Consider the following 16,961-nt stretch of genomic DNA (forward strand, 5'->3'; position numbering starts at 1 on the left):
TGTGTATATATATATTGTTACCTACACATATACTTGTAAGATATGTAAACCCTATTTCTTTGATTCAGAGAATAAATCATTTAGTACCAAAAGTTTGCCAAGTGTAGCTCTGGCTGGGGAGGAGCCCCCGTGGGAAGGTGTGCGTCTTCTCCCAGAGGTCACTACAACCGCGGGGGCTGCCGCCCTGCCGGGAGCACCTGACCTGGGACCCGTAGCCATTCTCTACAAGGGGTGCAGCTATGCAAATGCTCAGAGGTAACAGAAACAGAGCATCTCCTGCCCATCACTTCATCCAACAGCCAGGGGTGAGGAAGAGGACCCTCTTGAGTGAAGACAGAGGGTCCACAGCCCCCCCACCTTGCCACATAGAGGGACCACAGAATCCAGCTCAGCCCCTCTTGTCAGCTCTGGTAAACACAGGCAATGATGTCACCCCGACCACAGCCCTTCCCCCAATGCCACTTCGGGGGGACTCAGAGACTTGGTCTGAGCGGAGGAGAAACCATTGGCAGATGATGGCGGTCCTGAGTCAGCCAGGCATCAACTTCAGGACCCTGAGGGATGGCCGAAGCCTCCTCCCACCCCCAACTCCCCTGACCCCACTAGGACATACAGCCTCAGGATCCCCATCCCAATCTCTACCCCTTCCCCCATCACCATCTTCGTGCTCACCCCCATCCCCATCCAGATCCCCATCCAGGCCGAATCCAGTTCCACCCCTGCTGTGAACCCAGGCGAGTACCGTTGCCCGGATGTGACGTCACTGACTGCGCATTGGCACCAAGACGACCGCGAGATTCTCGCCCTGAGCAACGGCCTGATGTCGGCGGAGGGAAGCAGGCCCAGGCTTGGTGAGGAGGCAAGGTGAGACGCTGAGGGAGGACTGCGGCGGGTCTCACCCCAGACAGAGGGCCCCAAATAATCCAGCGCTGCCTCTGCTGCCAGGCCTGGAACACTCCGCAAGGGAAGACGTCCTGAAGGCTGGGTCGCCACTATCTCTCCCCGCCAACCCCCACTGGTTTAACCACAGGGAACTCTGGCGACAGAGCTTAATGTTCCCAGGGCAGAGCTAGTTAGAAGAGCTCAGGACCCAGGCTGTTCCAGGAATCAAGGTCAGGACCCCAAGAGGCGACTGAGGGCAACCTAACCACCACTCCCACCGCCATTCCCATCCCCCAACATCCACCCCACCCCCATCCCTGAACACCAACCCCAACCCTATTCCCCACTCCCAATTTCCATCCCCACCTCCACCCCTATCCTGGAAGAATCCAGGCTTTGCGCCTGGTATCAACTCACAGAAGCTCCGGTAATGGCGGCCAGGCACGTGAATCCTGAGGTTCACATCTACGGCTAAGGGAAGGGAAGGGGTTCGGTATCGTCAGTACGGCCTTTGGGAAGCAGTAAAAGGGCCCAGGCCCTCCTGGAAGACAGTGGAGTCCTGAGGGGACCCAGCATGCCAGGACAAGAGGCCCACGGTACCACTGTCTCAAACTGAGGCACCTTTTCATCAGGCCACGGGAATCCTAGGGATGCAGAGCCACTTCAGCAGGGGGTTGGGGCCCAGCCCTGCGAGGAGTCAAGGGGAGGAAGAAGAGGGAGGACTGAGGGGACCTTGGAGTCCAGATCAGTGGGAACCTTGGGCTAGGGGATGCTGGGCACAGTGACCGAATGTGCCCCGTGCTCATTGCGCCTTCAGGGTGACAGGGTTGAGGGCTGTGGCCTGAAGAGTGGGACTTCAGGTCAGCAGAGGGAGGAATCCCAGGATCTGCAGGACCCAAGGTGTACCTCCATGGGGCCCCCATCTGGTTGACAGATGTAGTGGTACTAGGCTCTGCCAAGCGTCCAGGTGGGGAGGCTGAGGGAGGATTGAGGGTACCCCTGGGACAGAATGTGGACTGTGGGCCCCCAAAAATCTACCCTGCCCCTGCTGTTACCTCAGAGAACCCAGGCAAGGCTGTCAGCTGAGGTCCCTCCATTATCCTAGGATCATTGATGTCAGGGAAGGGGAGGCCTTGGTCTGAGGGGGCTGCACTCAGGTAAGTAGAGGGAGGCTCTCAGACCCTGCCAGGAGTGGAGGTGAGGACCAAGCAGTCTCCTCACCCAGGGCACACGGACTTCAATAAATTTGGACATCTCTCTTTGTCCTTCCTGGGAGGATCTGGGAATGTGTGGCCAGATGTGAGTACCCTCATGTTTTTCTGTACCATATCAGGGATGTGAGTTCGTGACATGAGAGATTCTCAGGTCAGCAAAAGGGAGGGATTAGGCCCTATAAGGAGAAAGGTGTGGGCCCTGAGTGAGCACAGAGGGGACCCTCCACCCCGGTAGAGTGGGGACCTCACAGAGTCTCACCAACCCTCCTGACAGTTCTGGGAATCCATGGCTGGGTTTACTGTCTGCACATTGAGGGCCCGTGGATTCTTCTCCCAGGAATCAGGAGCTCCAGGAACAAAGCAGTAACGATGTGTCTGAGGCAGTGACCTCAGGTCACAGAGTAGAGGGGGCTGAGACAGAGCCAACAGTGAAGGTTTGACTTCAATTCACACCAAGGGCCACAACAGCCCCAGAACACGTGGGACTCCAGAGCGTCTGGCCTCACCCTCAATACTTTCAGTCCTGCAACCTCAGCATGCACTGGCCAGCTGTAACCTGAGGTGCTCTCTCACTTCCTCCTTCAGGTTCTGAGGGGACAGGCTGTCAAGGAGGACCAGAGGCCCCTGGAGGAGCACGGAAGGAGAAGATCTGTAAGTAAACCTTTGTTAGAGTCTCCAAGGTTCAGTTCAGTTGTCAGCTGAGGGCTCTCACACACTTCCTCTCTCCCCAGGCCTGTGGGTCTCCATTGCCCAGCTCCTGCCCACATTGCTGCCTGCTGCCCTGACCAGAGTAAACATGTCTCTTGAGCAGAGGAGTCAGCACTGCAAGCCTGAAGAAGGCCTTGAGGCCCGAGGAGATGCCCTGGGCCTGGTGGGTGCGCAGGCTCCTGCTACTGAGGAGCAGGAGACTGCCTCCTCTTCTTCTGTAGTGGAAGTCACCCAGCGGGAGATGCCTGCTGCCGAGTCACCGGGTCCTCCCCAGAGTCCTCAGGGAGCCTCCACCCTCCCCAGTACCATCAACTACACTCTCTGGAGCCAATCTGATGAGGACTCCAGCAGCCAAGAAGAGGAGGGTCCAAGCGCCTTTCCTGACCTGGAGTCCGGCTTCCAAGCAGCACTCAGGAGGAAAGTGGCTGAGTTGGTTCATTTTCTGCTCCTCAAGTATCGAGCCAGGGAGCCAGTCACAAAGGCAGAAATGCTGGAGAGTGTCATGAGAAATTGCGAGTACTTCTTTCCTGTGATCTTCAGCAACGCATCTGATTCCTTGCAGCTGGTCTTTGGCATCGAGCTGATGGAAGTGGACCCAGTCGGCCACTTATACACCTTTGTCACCTGCCTGGGCCTCTCCTACGATGGCCTGCTGGGCGACAATCAGATCATGCCCACGACAGGCCTCCTGATAATCGTCCTGGCCATAATCGCAAAAGAGGGCGACTGCGCTCCTGAGGAGAAAATCTGGGAGGAGCTGAATGTGTTGGAGGTGTTTGAGGGGAGGGAGCACAATGTCTTCACGGATCCCAGGAAGCTGCTCACCCAAGATTTGGTGCAGGAAAACTACCTGGAGTACCGGCAGGTGCCAGGCAGTGATCCTGCATGCTACGAGTTCCTGTGGGGTCCAAGGGCCCTCGTTGAAACTAGCTATGCGAAAGTCCTGTACCATATGCTAAAGATCAGTGGAGGACCTCACTTTTCCTCTGCACCCCTGCATGAATGGGCTTTGAGAGAGGGGGAAGAGTGAGTCCGAGCACCCGTTGCAGCCAGGGCCAGTGGGAGGGGTCTGGGCCAGTGCACCTTCCAGGGCCCCATCCATTAGTTTCCACTACCTTGTGTGACATGAGGCCCATTCTTCACTCTTTGAAGAGAGCAGTCAGCATTCTCAGTTTTGGGTTTCTGTTGTGTTGGATGACTTGGAGATTTATCTTTGTTTCCTGTTGGAATTGCTCAAATGTTCCTTTTAACGGATGGTTGAATGAACTTCAGCATCCATGTTTGTGAATGACAGTAATCACACATAGTGCTGTTTATATAGTTTAGGAGCAAAAGTCTTGTATTTTATTCAGATTGGGAAATCCATTCCATTTTGCGAATTGTGACATAATTACAGCAGTGAAAATGTATTTGCTTAAAATTGTGAACAAATTAGCAATAACATGCAAGAGATAAACAACTCAAGACATTAAAAGATAGTTAATTCTTGCCTTATACCTCAGTCTATTCTGTAAAATTAAATAAATATGCATACCTCGATTTCCTTGGCTTCTTTGAGAATGCAAGAGAAATTAAATCTGAATAAATAATTCTTCCTGTTCACTGGCTCATTTCTTTTCCATTCACTCAGCATCTGCTCTGTGGAAGGCCCTGGGTTAGTAGTGGAGATGCTAAGGTAAGCCAGACTCACGCCTACACATAGGGTTGTAGAGTCTAGGAGCTGCAGTCATATAATTAAGGTGGGGAGAAGTCCTGTAAGATGCAGAGGAAATGTAAGAGAGGGGTGAGGGTGTGGGGCTCCAGGTGAGTGTGGTGGAGTGTAAATGCCCTGAGCTGGGGCATTTTTGGGTTTGATAAACTGCAGTTCTTTCTGAAGGAGCTGACTCTAATGAAGCTGAGTGGGTCCAGGGTCAGATTCTCAGAGAGTGAGAGAAAAGCCTGGAATGGAAAGCAACTCTGAGTCGTTTATTTCGGATCGGGGATGAACAGAGAGGAGTCTCCACCTGGGGCAGAAACGGAAGGTGTCCTGTGCTTTTGTCCCACTGCTATTGAACACAACCCAAGATCTAGGTGAAGGACATCCATCATCTGCAACGGTTTCCTGAGCAATAAGGCTGAATTTCCCAGCAGGGTGACCCAGAAGCCACTGGCCGGGTGCTTTTCTGCCTGGCAGGAAGAACCAGAGCTGACTCCGTTAAAAAGGCATTCTAACTAGGTTATCTCAAGTGCAATTTGACTAACTGTAAGCACGGGCTAGATTTTGGATGGTAACAAAATGCATGAAAATAGTGGATTGGGTGGAAAGCAGCTGGGAGAGAGGGAAGGAGTTGGTCTTTGACTCAGATTCTAGAAGTTTTGAGAAGAAGGATATATTGACATGTACATTGGGTTAAAGTGAAAGGGTGAAAATAATTTAACATCTAAAATATTTCTAAAATTTTATTACAAAAATGCTGTGCCAATTCAAATTCTCATAAAAATCACAATCGGTTTAAAATTCTGAAATGTGGACAGGACATTTCTTCTGTGCTTTGAGAAGGATTTGGTCAGACTGAAGAGGAGCCAGGTAATGACAGCAGACGGGAGACCCTCAGCCAGTGAGGGAGGATCCCAGGAGGATCCAGGGGAGAGCCATTGCTAGTGTCCATGAGAGAGATCACATGCGAAACCAAGTCCACAGAATCCCAGGCAGGCTGGCACTCAGAGCTCTAAATCTAGAGTTCAGGCCGGTGGAGTCAGGGGCCTGAGGGAGAGAAGGGGGAAGGAGGAGGGAGGACAGAACAATGAGTAAGAATAGGCTTGGGAAATCCCAGCACCATCATCAGCTGTGCTGGTCAACCTTCCTGCCCTCAGAATCCCCTTCCCTCTCTCAGGAAGAGCTTGGCTGACTCTCTGCATCATTCTGGGCCAGCTACCTCTCTTGAACACTCCAGTGGTCCTTTGCACCTTCACCAGCGTCCCAGATGTGGGAGCTGTCTTCATGCCTGCTCGGGGCTGGTGTTTTATCCCCTGGGGACCCTCCATAGAGGCTGGGCTAAGTGAGTGGGTTGCTGACTGATGACCAACTGATGAGACAGGCCAGGAATGCAGTTGAAAGGGGCAGTGGGGCTGCATGGAGGAGAAATGGGAGGAACAGTGCCCTGTGACTAGTCAGTTCAGACTCTGCAGATGAAGGATTGGCTGTGGACGTGCCTTGAAAATGATCCAGGTGGTGACTGTGACAGCAGGCATGATGGCATCATGACCAGCACAGCCCTGGTGCATTCAGCCAACAGGCCTGCCCACTCAGATCACAGGGCCCCCTCCAGCTGCTGATGATAGTGCCGGGATTTCCCAAGCCTATTCCTGTTCATTGTCCTGTCTTCCCCCTTCCCCTCCCTCTTCTCTCCCTTAGGTCCCTGACCCCACTGGCCTGAACTCTGGATTTAGAGCTCGGAGTGCCAGCCTGCCTGGGGCTCTGTGGACTTGGTTTCGCATGTGGTCTCTCTCTCATGGACGCCAGCAATGGTTCTCCCCTGGATCCTCCCTTATGGGCTGAGGGTCTCCTGTCTGCTTTCATTACCTGGCTCCTCTCCTCTCCTCATCTGACCAAATCTTTCTCAAAGCAGAGAAGAAATGTCCTGTCCACATTTCAGAATTTTAAATTGATTGTGATTTTTATGAGAATTTGAATTGGCACAGCATTTTTGTAATACAATTTTAGAAATATTTTAAATGTTAAAACTATTTTCACCCTTTCATTTTAATTCAATGTTCATGTTAATATATCCATCTTAGAAGAAAACCATGTTTGCCTAAAATTCATATTCAGATGTTGATTTTATTCTATTTATCACACAGCAAATGGGAAATGACTTACATGTCCATTAGGAAGAAAGAGGTTTATTAAATATGGTGCATGCCTAATTTAGAATTAAGGAAAGTGGTTTCAAAAGTGAGAAAGATCTGTCTGTCTACCTATCTATCTATCTATCTATCTAATCTATACTGTTGTCGAAACATACTCTGTTTTATAAAGTGATAAAAGCAGATCAGTATGTATGTCATTGTTCCTGTATATTAAATAAAAATACTATACTGTTATGGTTTGTCAGTGAAAAGATTACAGTCAGCAGTAAAATAATACACAAGATTGTTAGTTGTGGTGACCTGTGTGGGGGGAGGTGTTGTTAACCGTGGAGGAGCTTTGTAAAAAAAAAAATTCTGAATTATCTACATTTCTATAATTTTTGCAATAAGAATATATGCGCTACTACATTTTAAATAAAAAATATTTAATCCTGACAACAGCAATACTAGCCATGTCAGTTTAAGAAACTGCTAGCCAATGCAACAGAACCACCATGAATGGCTTGCCACAACAGAAGTTTATTTTACGTGCAAATAAGTTCTGATGCAGTTTGCCAGGGGATCTCCATTCTCATGGGACCCAGGGATCCAAGCTGCTTCCACCTTGTGATTCTGTCATCTCAAGATGAAGCTGCCATGTTTGCTGTTGAAAGTGGGCAGAAAGCGTGGAAATGACACACTGGCTCCCAAATGCCTGGATGTGACAAACGATGCTTCTGCTCATATATTGGTGTAATGGAAAAGTCACATGGCCCTTTCTAACTACAAGGACTTTACTGTTCCCATGTGTCCAGGAAGGAGACAAAGACAAAATGTGGGTGAGTAGTATACCCTCCCCTATAAACTGTTACATAGTAGGTGCTCAACAAAAAGCAACTATGATTATTTGGTATTACACTACCCATCTCATTTCTAGGAGAAGTTTCTGAGAAGGTCAAATTTGCCGTGACATTCTCCAACTTTTTCCAGTGTCAAATATGTGACTGATGTTTTCAAATATACAATCACAACTAACTGTTCAAGAATCTTGAAAGTCTCAACAGGAAGGCTTTCCTTTGTAATATCCTTTAAATCCTTAGTAGGCTGAGAATTTTTCCTCCATTTGATTCCCTGTCAAAATGTTAACCTGTGAATTTGTGCTACCCTCCACACGCCTGAACACCTGTCTGGTGCCTTTACGCACATTGAAGGCCAGTATTTTCCCGTGGAGCAGGTAAACAGACAAGAAACAGAAGGTTGCTTAATTATTCCTCTTTCATGAGAGTTGACATGTTTTCAAGGAATCTTTTTTAAACTCCTGGAAGACTCCAGATATTTAGGAATTCAGTCTCAGTAAGTAGATGTTTGTTCTACTGGGATTTCCCAAGGTTTTTCTCATCTAATACTCATGAGGGATGATTTGCTCTTTGACCATTTATCTGTGCATGTATTTAGAGGCGAATTCCAAAAGGATGCCCTGTGAAAGCTTGATTTCAAGTTATCAAGGTGGTTCCAAATTCCTCTGACTTCAGGGTGATATCACACAAGAACCCTTAGATAATATGATGAAACAGACTACTCAGCCCATTCAGAAAACAGAGTGTGTTGAGGACAACCAGAGTGGTAACCAAGTGTCTAAGTGTCACTGTCCCCATGTGAGTTTTTATATCAAAAGGGTTTTTGACATCATATGGCTTCCTGGGTGAGAGATGGGACAGCAGGTGGACTTCTACAGGGAGAAGGAATGCACCCTGTCAGGAGGTGAGCAGGTAATTCTGGGCTGTTCTGTGAGGATTAGTGAGGAGCTGATCAGCAGGCCCTATAGGTTCCAGCGTCAGACAGGACACATGGAAATGACCAGGAGAAATGTGCTGTAATTCTGAAAGTGCTGGGGCTGGACAGAAATGCCCACATCTGGGCAACGTCAGCTCTCAGGGAACCCAGTGCATACCAGCCCCAAATGGTGTTTGATTCTCATTGTCGCATTCTGCAGGCCTGCTTTTAGTATGCTGCCCTCAAGGTTCTTCTTTTTGTCACCTGAGAAACATGGTGGAGTGCTGAGAAGAAAAATAAAGTCCTGTCAGGAGGTCAGCCTCAGGCTCAGAGAAGTGGGAACAGCATGGGTTCTAAAGGAATTCATACCAGGGGTCTGCTTCCAGCCGTGTTCCTTAGTAACCATGTGATCCTGAGAAATACCCAGGAAATACCCTGTTTCTTTGACCCAATTCACAAACCCTGTGAGCCCCGGATTCTTCATCTGTAAGCAGATGTGTAAGGCCCGTCTAGTAGGACAGTCGGAATGTATAAAACGCAGGTGAAGCACCTGGCTCTGGGCCTGGTGTAAATTAGAAGTTTCACAAATGGTGGATGGCTGTTATTTCTAATATGTTTTAACCCCAGGCCCTAACACTGGGATTTTGTTGTTGTTGTCGTTGTTCTCCAGGACTTATCAGAGAATATACAGCTTAATAGAACATGGAATACTTAGCCACAAAAGGAAGCTTCACCCTTAAAATTCAGCTAAGTATTTCCCCTTAGAGAATGCACTTCAAAATTTGGTTGTGTGGAAGTTTTGCCCAGACAGGTGCAGCTCAAAGCTCCTAGAATCTGTGTCAAAGACCAACTCCTTCCCTCTCTCCCAGCTGCTTTCCCACCCAATCCACTATTTGCATGCATTTTGTTACCATTCAAAATCTAGCCCGTGCTTACAATTGGTCAAATTGCACTTGAGATAACCTAGTTAGAATGCCTTTTTAATGGAGTCAGCTCTGGCTCTCCCTGCCTGGCAGAAAAGCACCTGGCCAGTGGCTTCTGGGTCACCCTTCCCAGGAAATTCACCCTCATCGCTCAGAAAACCCTTACAGATGATGGGTGTCCATCACGTGCATCTTGGGCTGTGTTCAATAGCACTGGGACAAAAGCACAGGACACCTTCCATTCCTGCCCCAGGTGGAGACTCCTCTCGGTTCATTCCCCATTCTAAAGAAACTGCTCAGAGTTGCTTTCAATTCCAGGCTTATCTCACACCCTCTGAGAATTTGGCCCTGCACCTACCCAGCTTCATTAGAGTCAGCTCCTTCAGATCAAACTGCAGTTTATCAAAGCCCCAAATGCCCCAGTTCAGGGCATTTACACTCCACCACTCTCACCTGGAGCCTGACACCCTCACCCCTCTCTTACATTTCCTGTACATCTTACAGGACTTCTTGCCACCTTAATTATATGACTGCAGCTCCTAGATTCTACAACCCTATGGGTAGGCATGAGTCTGGCTTACCCCTAGCATCTCCACTACTAACTCAGGGCCTTCCACAGAGCAGATGCTGAGTGAATGGAAAAGAAATGAGCCAGTAAACAGAAGAATTATTTATTCAGATTTAATTTCTCTTGCATTCTCAAAGAAGCCGAGGAAATCCAGGTATGCATATTTGTTTGATTTTACAGAATAGACTGAGGTATAAGGCAAGAATTAACTATCTTTTAATGTCTTGAGTTCTTTATCTCAGGTATGTTACTGCTAATTCGCTCACAATTTTAAGCAAATACCTTCTCCACTGCTGTAATTATGTTACAATTCACAAAATGGAATGGATTTCCCAATCTGAATAAAAAACAAGACTCTTACTCCTAAACTATATAAACAGCACTATGTGTGACTACTGTCATTCACAAACATGGATGCTGAAGTTCATTCAACCATCCATTAAAAGGAAAATTTGAACAATTCCAACAGGAAACAAAGATAAATCTCCAAGTCATTCAATAGAACAGAAACCCAAAACTGAGAATGCTGACTGCTCTCTTCAAAGAGTGAAGAATGGGCCTCACGTCACACGAGGCAGCGGAAGATAATGAATGGGGCCCTGGAAGGTGCACTGGCCCAGACCCCTCCCACTGGCCCTGGCTGCACCGCGAGCTCGGACTCACTCTTCCCCCTCTCTCAAAGCCCATTCATGCAGGGGTGGGTAGGAAATGTGAGGCTCCCCACTGATCTTTAGCACATGGTACAGGACTTTCACATAGCTGGTTTCAACGAGGGCCCTTGGACCCCACAGGAACTCATAGCATGCAGGATCACTGCCTGGCACCTGCCGGTACTCCAGGTAGTTTTCCTGCACGAAATCTTGGGTGAGCAGCTTCCTGGGATGTGCGAAGACACTATCCTCCCTCCCATTGAACACCTCCAACACACTCAGCTCCTCCCAGATTTTCTCCTCAGGAGCACTGTCACCCTCTATTGCGATTATGGCCAGGATGATTATCAGGAGGCCTGTCTTGGGCATGATCTGATTGTCGCCCAGCAGGCCATCGTAGGAGAGGCCCAGGCAGGTGACAAGGATGTAGAAGTGGCCGATGGGGACCACTTCCATCACCTCGATGCCAAAGACCAGCTGCAAGTACTCGGAGGCTTTGCTGAAGATCACAGGAAACAAGTACTGGCAATTTCTGACGACACTCTCCAGCATTTCTGCCATTGTGAACGGCTCCCTGGCTCGATACTTGAGGAGCAGAAAATGAACCAACTCAGTCACCCTCCTACTGAGTGTTGCTCGGAACTCGGACTCCAGGTCAGGAAACATTCTTGGTCCCTCCTCTTCTTGGTTGCTGGAGCCCTCATCGGATTGGCTTCGAAGGGTGTAGTTGATGGTAGTAGAGAAGCTGGAGACCTCCTGAGGACTCTGGGTAGGACCTGGTGACTCAGCAGCAGGCACCTCCCCCAGGGTGACTTCCGCTAGTGTAGAAGAGGAGGAGGCAGTCTCCTGCTCCTCAGTAGCAGGAGCCTGCGCACCCACCAGGCCAAGGGCCTCTCCTTGGGCCTCAAGACCTTCTTCAGGCTTGCAGTGTTGACACCTCTGCTCAAGAGGCATGATGACTTTGGTCACGGCAGCAGGCGGGAATGTGGGCAGGAGCTGGGCAATGAAGACCCACAGGCCTGGGGAGAGACGGAGCGTGTGAGAGCCCTGAGCTGAGAACTGAACTGACCCTTGGAGGCTCTATCAAAGGCTTACTTACAGATCTTCTCCTTCAATGCTCCTCCAGTGCCTCGGGTCCTCCTTGTCGGCCTGACCCCTCAGAACCTGAAGGAGGAAGTGAGAGGGCATCTCAGGGTACAGCCAGCAAGCACATGCTGAGGCTGCAGGACTGGCAGTAGGAGGGTGAGGCCAGGCGCTCTGGAGTCCCATTTGTTCTGGGGCGGGTGGGGCCCTTGGTGCGCATTCCAGTAAAACCTTCAGTGTTGGCACTGTCTGCACACCCTCTGCTTTGTGACCTGAGGACACTGACTGAGACCAAGGCCTCACTGCCTGGTTTCTAGAGCTCCTGATTCCTGGGAAAGGAATGCATGGGCCTTCAGGGTGCAGACTGCAAGCACAGCCACGGATTTCCAGAAATTTCAGCAGGGTTGGCCAGACTCTGTGAAGTCCCCACTCTACTCGGGTGGAGGGTCCCCTCTGTGCTCACTCAGGGCCCTCACCTTTCTCCTTGTAGCGCTTAATCCCACCCGTTTGCTGGCTTGAGAAACTCTCATGTTAAGAACTCACATTCCTGATGTGGTACAGAAGGACATGAGGGACCAACATCTGGCCATACATGACCAGGTCCTCCCAGGAAGGACAACGAGAGATGTCCAAATTCATTGGAGTCCATGTGTCCTGAGTGAGGAGCCTGCTTGGTCCTCACGTCCACTCCTGGCAGGGCCTGAGAGCCTCCCTCCCTCTACTGACCTGAGTGCATCCCCTTCAGACCAAACCCTCCTGTTCCCTGACATCAGAGATCCCAGGATAATGGAGGGACCTCAGCTGACGGCCCTGCCCAAGCTCTCTCAGGTAACAGCAGGGGCAGGGCAGATTTCTATGGGGCCCCCTGTCTGCATTCTGGCCCAGGAGAATCGTCAATCCTCCCTCAGGCTCCCCACCTGGATGCTTGGCAGATCCTAGGACCACTGCATCTGTCGACCAGATGGGGGCCCCTGTGTTGACCTGAGTTACCCTCTGAAAACAAGGTCCTCACATCCCTGAGATGTTGAAACAGAAGTGAGGAGGGGCCACATCCTGTCACCCCCACGAGCGTTGTCCAGGGGTGACCCCTTTGGTTCTATATTGAGGCTTCTGATGGCCTCCTGTGGGTTACTTATCTTACTCCTGCCAGGACCTGCCCTTCCTCAACCCCCAACCCCCTGAAATGGGCAGACATCTCCTCTTTACACCAACACCTTATCTCCCTGAGGGTTCCCCAACCTCCTGCCAGTGGTACAAATGATATTGCCACTATGGCCATCCCTGATCAGGTTCCCCCAGAGCCAAGAACAAGGGACAGCCAAACTCTGTGGCATTCCTTTTTTCTAGGCCGAGGGTTTCCCCAGTCTTCACGAAGGGGGCACACCCTGGGTATGGCAGATCCTGGAATTCCTCCCTCTGCTGACCTGAAGTCCCACTCCTCAGACCACAGTCCTCAACTCTGTCACCCTGAAGGCGCAATGAGCACAGGGCACTTTTGGCCACTGTGCCCAGGATCCCCCAGACCAAGGTTCCCACTGATCTGGACTGCAAGGTCCCCTCAGTCCTCCCTCTTCTTCCTCCCCTTGACTTCTCGCAGGGCTGGGCCCCATCCCCCTGCTGAAATGGTTCTGCATCCCTAGGATTCCCGCGGCCACATGAAAAGTTGCCTCAGTTTGAGACAGGGGTACAGTAGGCCCCGTGTCCTGGCATGCTGGGTCCTCTCAGGACTTCACTGTCTTCCAGGAGGGCCTGGGCCCTTCGTCTGCTTCCCAAAGGCCATACTCACGATACCGAACCCCTTCCCTTCCCTTAGCCGTAGATGTGAACGTCAGGATCCGCGTGCTTGGCCACCATTCCGGGAGCCTCCTTGGGTTGATGGCAGGGGCAAAGCCCGGACTCTGCCAGGGTGGGGGTGGGGGTGGGGATGGGAATGGGGTTGGTGTTTGAGGGATGGGGGTGGGGTTGGTGTTGGGGGATGGGAATGGTGGTGGGGGCAGGGGGTGGGTTGCGCTCAGTCCCCTCTCCGGGTCCTGACCTTGATTCCTGGCTGAGTCTGGGCCCTGCCCACTTCTAAGCAGCCCTGCCCTGGTCACACAAAGCTCTTACTCCAGAGTTCCCTGGGGTTAAAACGGTGGGGGTTGGCAGGGTGAGGTGGTGGCGACCCAGCCTTCCATGTCTTCCGTTTCGGGGTAGTCCAGGTCTGGTAACAGAGGCAGCACTGGATTGTTTGAGGCCCTCTGTCTGTGGTGAGACCTGCCCCAGTACTCCCTCAGCGTCTCACCTTGCCTTCTCACCAAACTTCGGCCAGCTTCCCTCTGCCGACATCACGCCATTGCTCACGGCGAGAATCTCGCTACCCTCAGACCCCCAGTGCGCAAGTCATTGACGTCACATCCGGGCAACGGTACTTCCCTGGGTTTTCCAAAGGGTGGAACTGGATTCTGTCTGGATGGGAGTGGGGGTAAGCATGAAGATGGTGTTGAGGTTAGCGGCAGGGATTGGGACGGGGATCCTGTGGCTGTGTAGATCCTGGCGGGGTTGGGGAAGTTGGGGGTGGGAGGGGCCTTTGGTCATCCCTCAGGGTCCTGACTTGGATGCCTGGCCGAGCCTAGACCGCCATCCTCTGCTGATTGTATGTGCTCCCCTCAGACCAAGTCTCTGACTCTGAGTCCCCCCGAAGTGGCATTGGGGGGAGGGGCGTGGTCGGGGTGACATCATTGCCAGTGTTTACCAGGGCTCACAAGGGGGCTGAGTTGGATTCTCTGGTCCCTCTATGTGGGGGAGGGTGGACCTTCAGTCCTCATTCAGGAGGGTCCTCTTCCTCACTCTTGGCTGTTGGATGAAGTGATGGGTGGGAGATGCACTGTTTTTGTCACCTCTGAGCATATGCGTATCTGCACCCCTTGTAGAGAATGGCTGTGGGTCCCAGCCCAGGTGCTCCCTGCAGGGCGGGAGCTCCGCGGTTGTAGTGACCTCTGGGAGAAGACGCACACCTTCCCACGAGGGCTCCTCCCCAGCCAGAGCTACACTTGGCAAACCTTTGGTCCTAAATGATTTATTCCCTGAATCGAAGAAATAGGGTTTACATATCTTCCATGTGTATATGTAGGTAGCAATATTTATATTTATTTCTATGAAGTAACAGCTACCCTTAGTATGCATAATTCACTCTGATATCCTAATCTACTTCTATTCCAGTCTTTGTGTTCTGTTGAAAGAATTTTTTTTTTTTAAACGTAATTCCTCTCCCACTATGTTGGTTTCTGGTTGTTATTAGCAGAACTCTGGAGCCATAGTGCCTTAACCAACCCAATTTTCCTGGTGTCCTGCCATTACACTAGGCCTTTTGGCATCGTGTTTTCAGGGGCTGCCTCAGATTGTGCAATGAAGTGAAGTGGAAATTTTAAAACTTTTATTCTACCCATTCTTTCATCTGTCGTCTAGGCAGGCTACAAACCTCCCCAACATCCCTGCCGCTAACCCCCTCCAACCGACACTGCAAGTGTCAAACACAAGTACCAGCTCAGCAAGGTCTTCAGTCTCACCCTGGGCTGTCCCTGTTTTGTTACGTAGATTTTGTTGCTGATACTGGTTTTTTACTTTCTGTTTCCATTCTCTAAATTTCCAGGGTTGATTTGGGAAGCAGAGCACAGCAGCCCAAATTTGCTTGTAATGTCGGCGGCTACAGGTAAGGCACTAAATTGTAAATAATTTAAGCTGAATTTACATTTTTACACTGCTGTGTTCCCCATGAATGAATATGTTATACTCCTCTATATATTTCAAGCTCTTTTTTTCTGAATATGTCAGTATACTTCGATAGCTGCCTGTATAAACACCTTATACGTTTTTATTAGCCTTCTATTCAGGTAATTATTGGATTTTCTTGCTATTGCAAAGGGTATGTTGTCTATTAATTGTTCTAGTTAGTCATTGCTTTCGTGAGGTGAAGATATTGATTTTGCTGTAGTAATCTGTTGCACACCTTGTTCTGAAGGCAGATGCACTTGAATATTCCACATACCTTTTTCTTTGAATTTTCAAGATCGATAATGGTATATCACTAAATATTACATGTTTTTCCAATATTCATACCACTTACTCATTTTGATACTTACAACTCTTTGTGTCTCAATCCTGATTTCAAACGTAGAGATAATAGCCTGCATCTACTACTCATTCCTGACTTGACTGATAATTCTTTGAATATTTGACATTTAAGTATGTTTGCTGATGATTTTAGGAAACAGAAGTTCTCTTTGAGTATAGGTTGCCTAAATGCTTTTTTTTTTTTTTTACCATGAACTCATATTAAATTTATTTTAAAAGCTTTTTCTGTACCTGTTGACATGATCAAAAATTTTCTCCTCTATTTTGTATGTGAGGAATCACAATGAAACAGATTTTTTTTCTAATGTTAAATCATATTTTATTTCCTTGGGCAGAGCCTGTTTATTCATCTAATACGCTACTAATTTACACAGGATATTTATTGCTATGTGAGGGAGGTTACTTGAGGTGTTCTTTTTCCATCAGGGGATCTTCATCTGGTTTTGAATCCAGGAGGGCTAGTCTGGGAGAATGAATTGAACAATTATCAATCTTTTGTATGTTCTGAAAGAGTTGATATAAAATAGTGATTAGTTTTCCCTGATCATTGAGTAAAATTGGCTTCCAAAGCTGCCTAACCTGGAATGTTTGAGGGTAGCTTGAGCTTTGAATATTGTAGTTTCAGTTTGTATAGTTTAATTAAAGTTTTATTTTTCTTTTTGGGTCAGTTTGGTTACTTATTTATTTTATTTCTACAAAGTGGTCAATTTCATTTAGGATTTCACTTTTAATGGCATATTTATGATAAACAAAGTTTTATTAGGGAAAGCCTTCACACATACAGAATAACAGAAACTAATATAAAGAACCCAGCGTACTTGGTACCCAGCATGACCAATTTTAAATACACAGCAAATCTGGTTGCCGTTAGACACTCACCTACCTGCATATGAACTGCTGAAATAATATGGAGCAAATCTAAGGCATTATACCATTTCATCTCTAAATACCTTAATATGCATTTTTAAAAGTTAAGGAATTTTTAAAACAAAAAGCCAATAGTTTTCATATCTAAAACATTAAATAAATGATTATCAAATGTTCAACTATTTTACACATTTATCTGGCCAACCTATACTTTACAGAAATATATATTTATTTGATGGAGTACCCAAATATGGTAACTTCCCCGCCCCACTTGCTTCGCTGTGGTGGTTTCATACATCTATAATACAGCTAAGTTTGTGTGTTTGTGTAACATTCTACCTGCTGTCCCGTGATT

General features: G+C 48.9%; 2 protein-coding genes across 4 annotated transcripts; one reads left to right on the forward strand and one right to left on the reverse strand.

The window, feature by feature from the left end:
* Nucleotides 1-783: 783 nt before the first annotated feature.
* LOC105525473 (melanoma-associated antigen 3-like) lies at nt 784-4,104 on the forward strand. 2 transcript variants are annotated; one of them, XM_011961123.1, is made up of 3 exons: nt 784-864; nt 2,618-2,747; nt 2,828-4,104. In XM_011961123.1, exon 3 carries the CDS (start codon nt 2,893-2,895, stop codon nt 3,832-3,834), a length of 942 nt encoding a protein of 313 aa, XP_011816513.1. In that variant the 5' UTR covers nt 784-864; nt 2,618-2,747; nt 2,828-2,892; the 3' UTR covers nt 3,835-4,104. The 2 variants fall into 2 exon arrangements, with proteins under 2 accessions (XP_011816513.1, XP_011816512.1); XM_011961122.1 differs by having other exon boundaries at nt 814-864; nt 2,682-2,747.
* Nucleotides 4,105-9,983: 5,879 nt separating this feature from the next.
* Nucleotides 9,984-14,007, reverse strand: LOC105525474 (melanoma-associated antigen 2). 2 transcript variants are annotated; one of them, XM_011961124.1, is made up of 3 exons: nt 13,911-14,007; nt 11,646-11,710; nt 9,984-11,565 (listed from the first exon to the last, which is right to left on the reverse strand). In XM_011961124.1, exon 3 carries the CDS (start codon nt 11,498-11,500, stop codon nt 10,556-10,558), a length of 945 nt encoding a protein of 314 aa, XP_011816514.1. In that variant the 5' UTR covers nt 11,501-11,565; nt 11,646-11,710; nt 13,911-14,007; the 3' UTR covers nt 9,984-10,555. The 2 variants fall into 2 exon arrangements, with proteins under 2 accessions (XP_011816514.1, XP_011816515.1); XM_011961125.1 differs by lacking the exon at nt 11,646-11,710.
* Nucleotides 14,008-16,961: the final 2,954 nt, after the last annotated feature.

Source organism: Colobus angolensis, unplaced genomic scaffold (assembly GCF_000951035.1).
Source record: "Colobus angolensis palliatus isolate OR3802 unplaced genomic scaffold, Cang.pa_1.0 Scaffold536, whole genome shotgun sequence".
NCBI classification, from domain to species: Eukaryota; Metazoa; Chordata; class Mammalia; order Primates; family Cercopithecidae; genus Colobus; species Colobus angolensis.

Excerpts from the sequence above, each read along its gene's own strand:
- LOC105525473 (XM_011961123.1), top strand. The coding sequence starts at position 2,893 with ATGTCTCTTGAGCAGAGGAGTCAGCACTGCAAGCCTGAAGAAGGCCTT.
- LOC105525474 (XM_011961125.1), bottom strand. The coding sequence starts at position 11,500 with ATGCCTCTTGAGCAGAGGTGTCAACACTGCAAGCCTGAAGAAGGTCTT.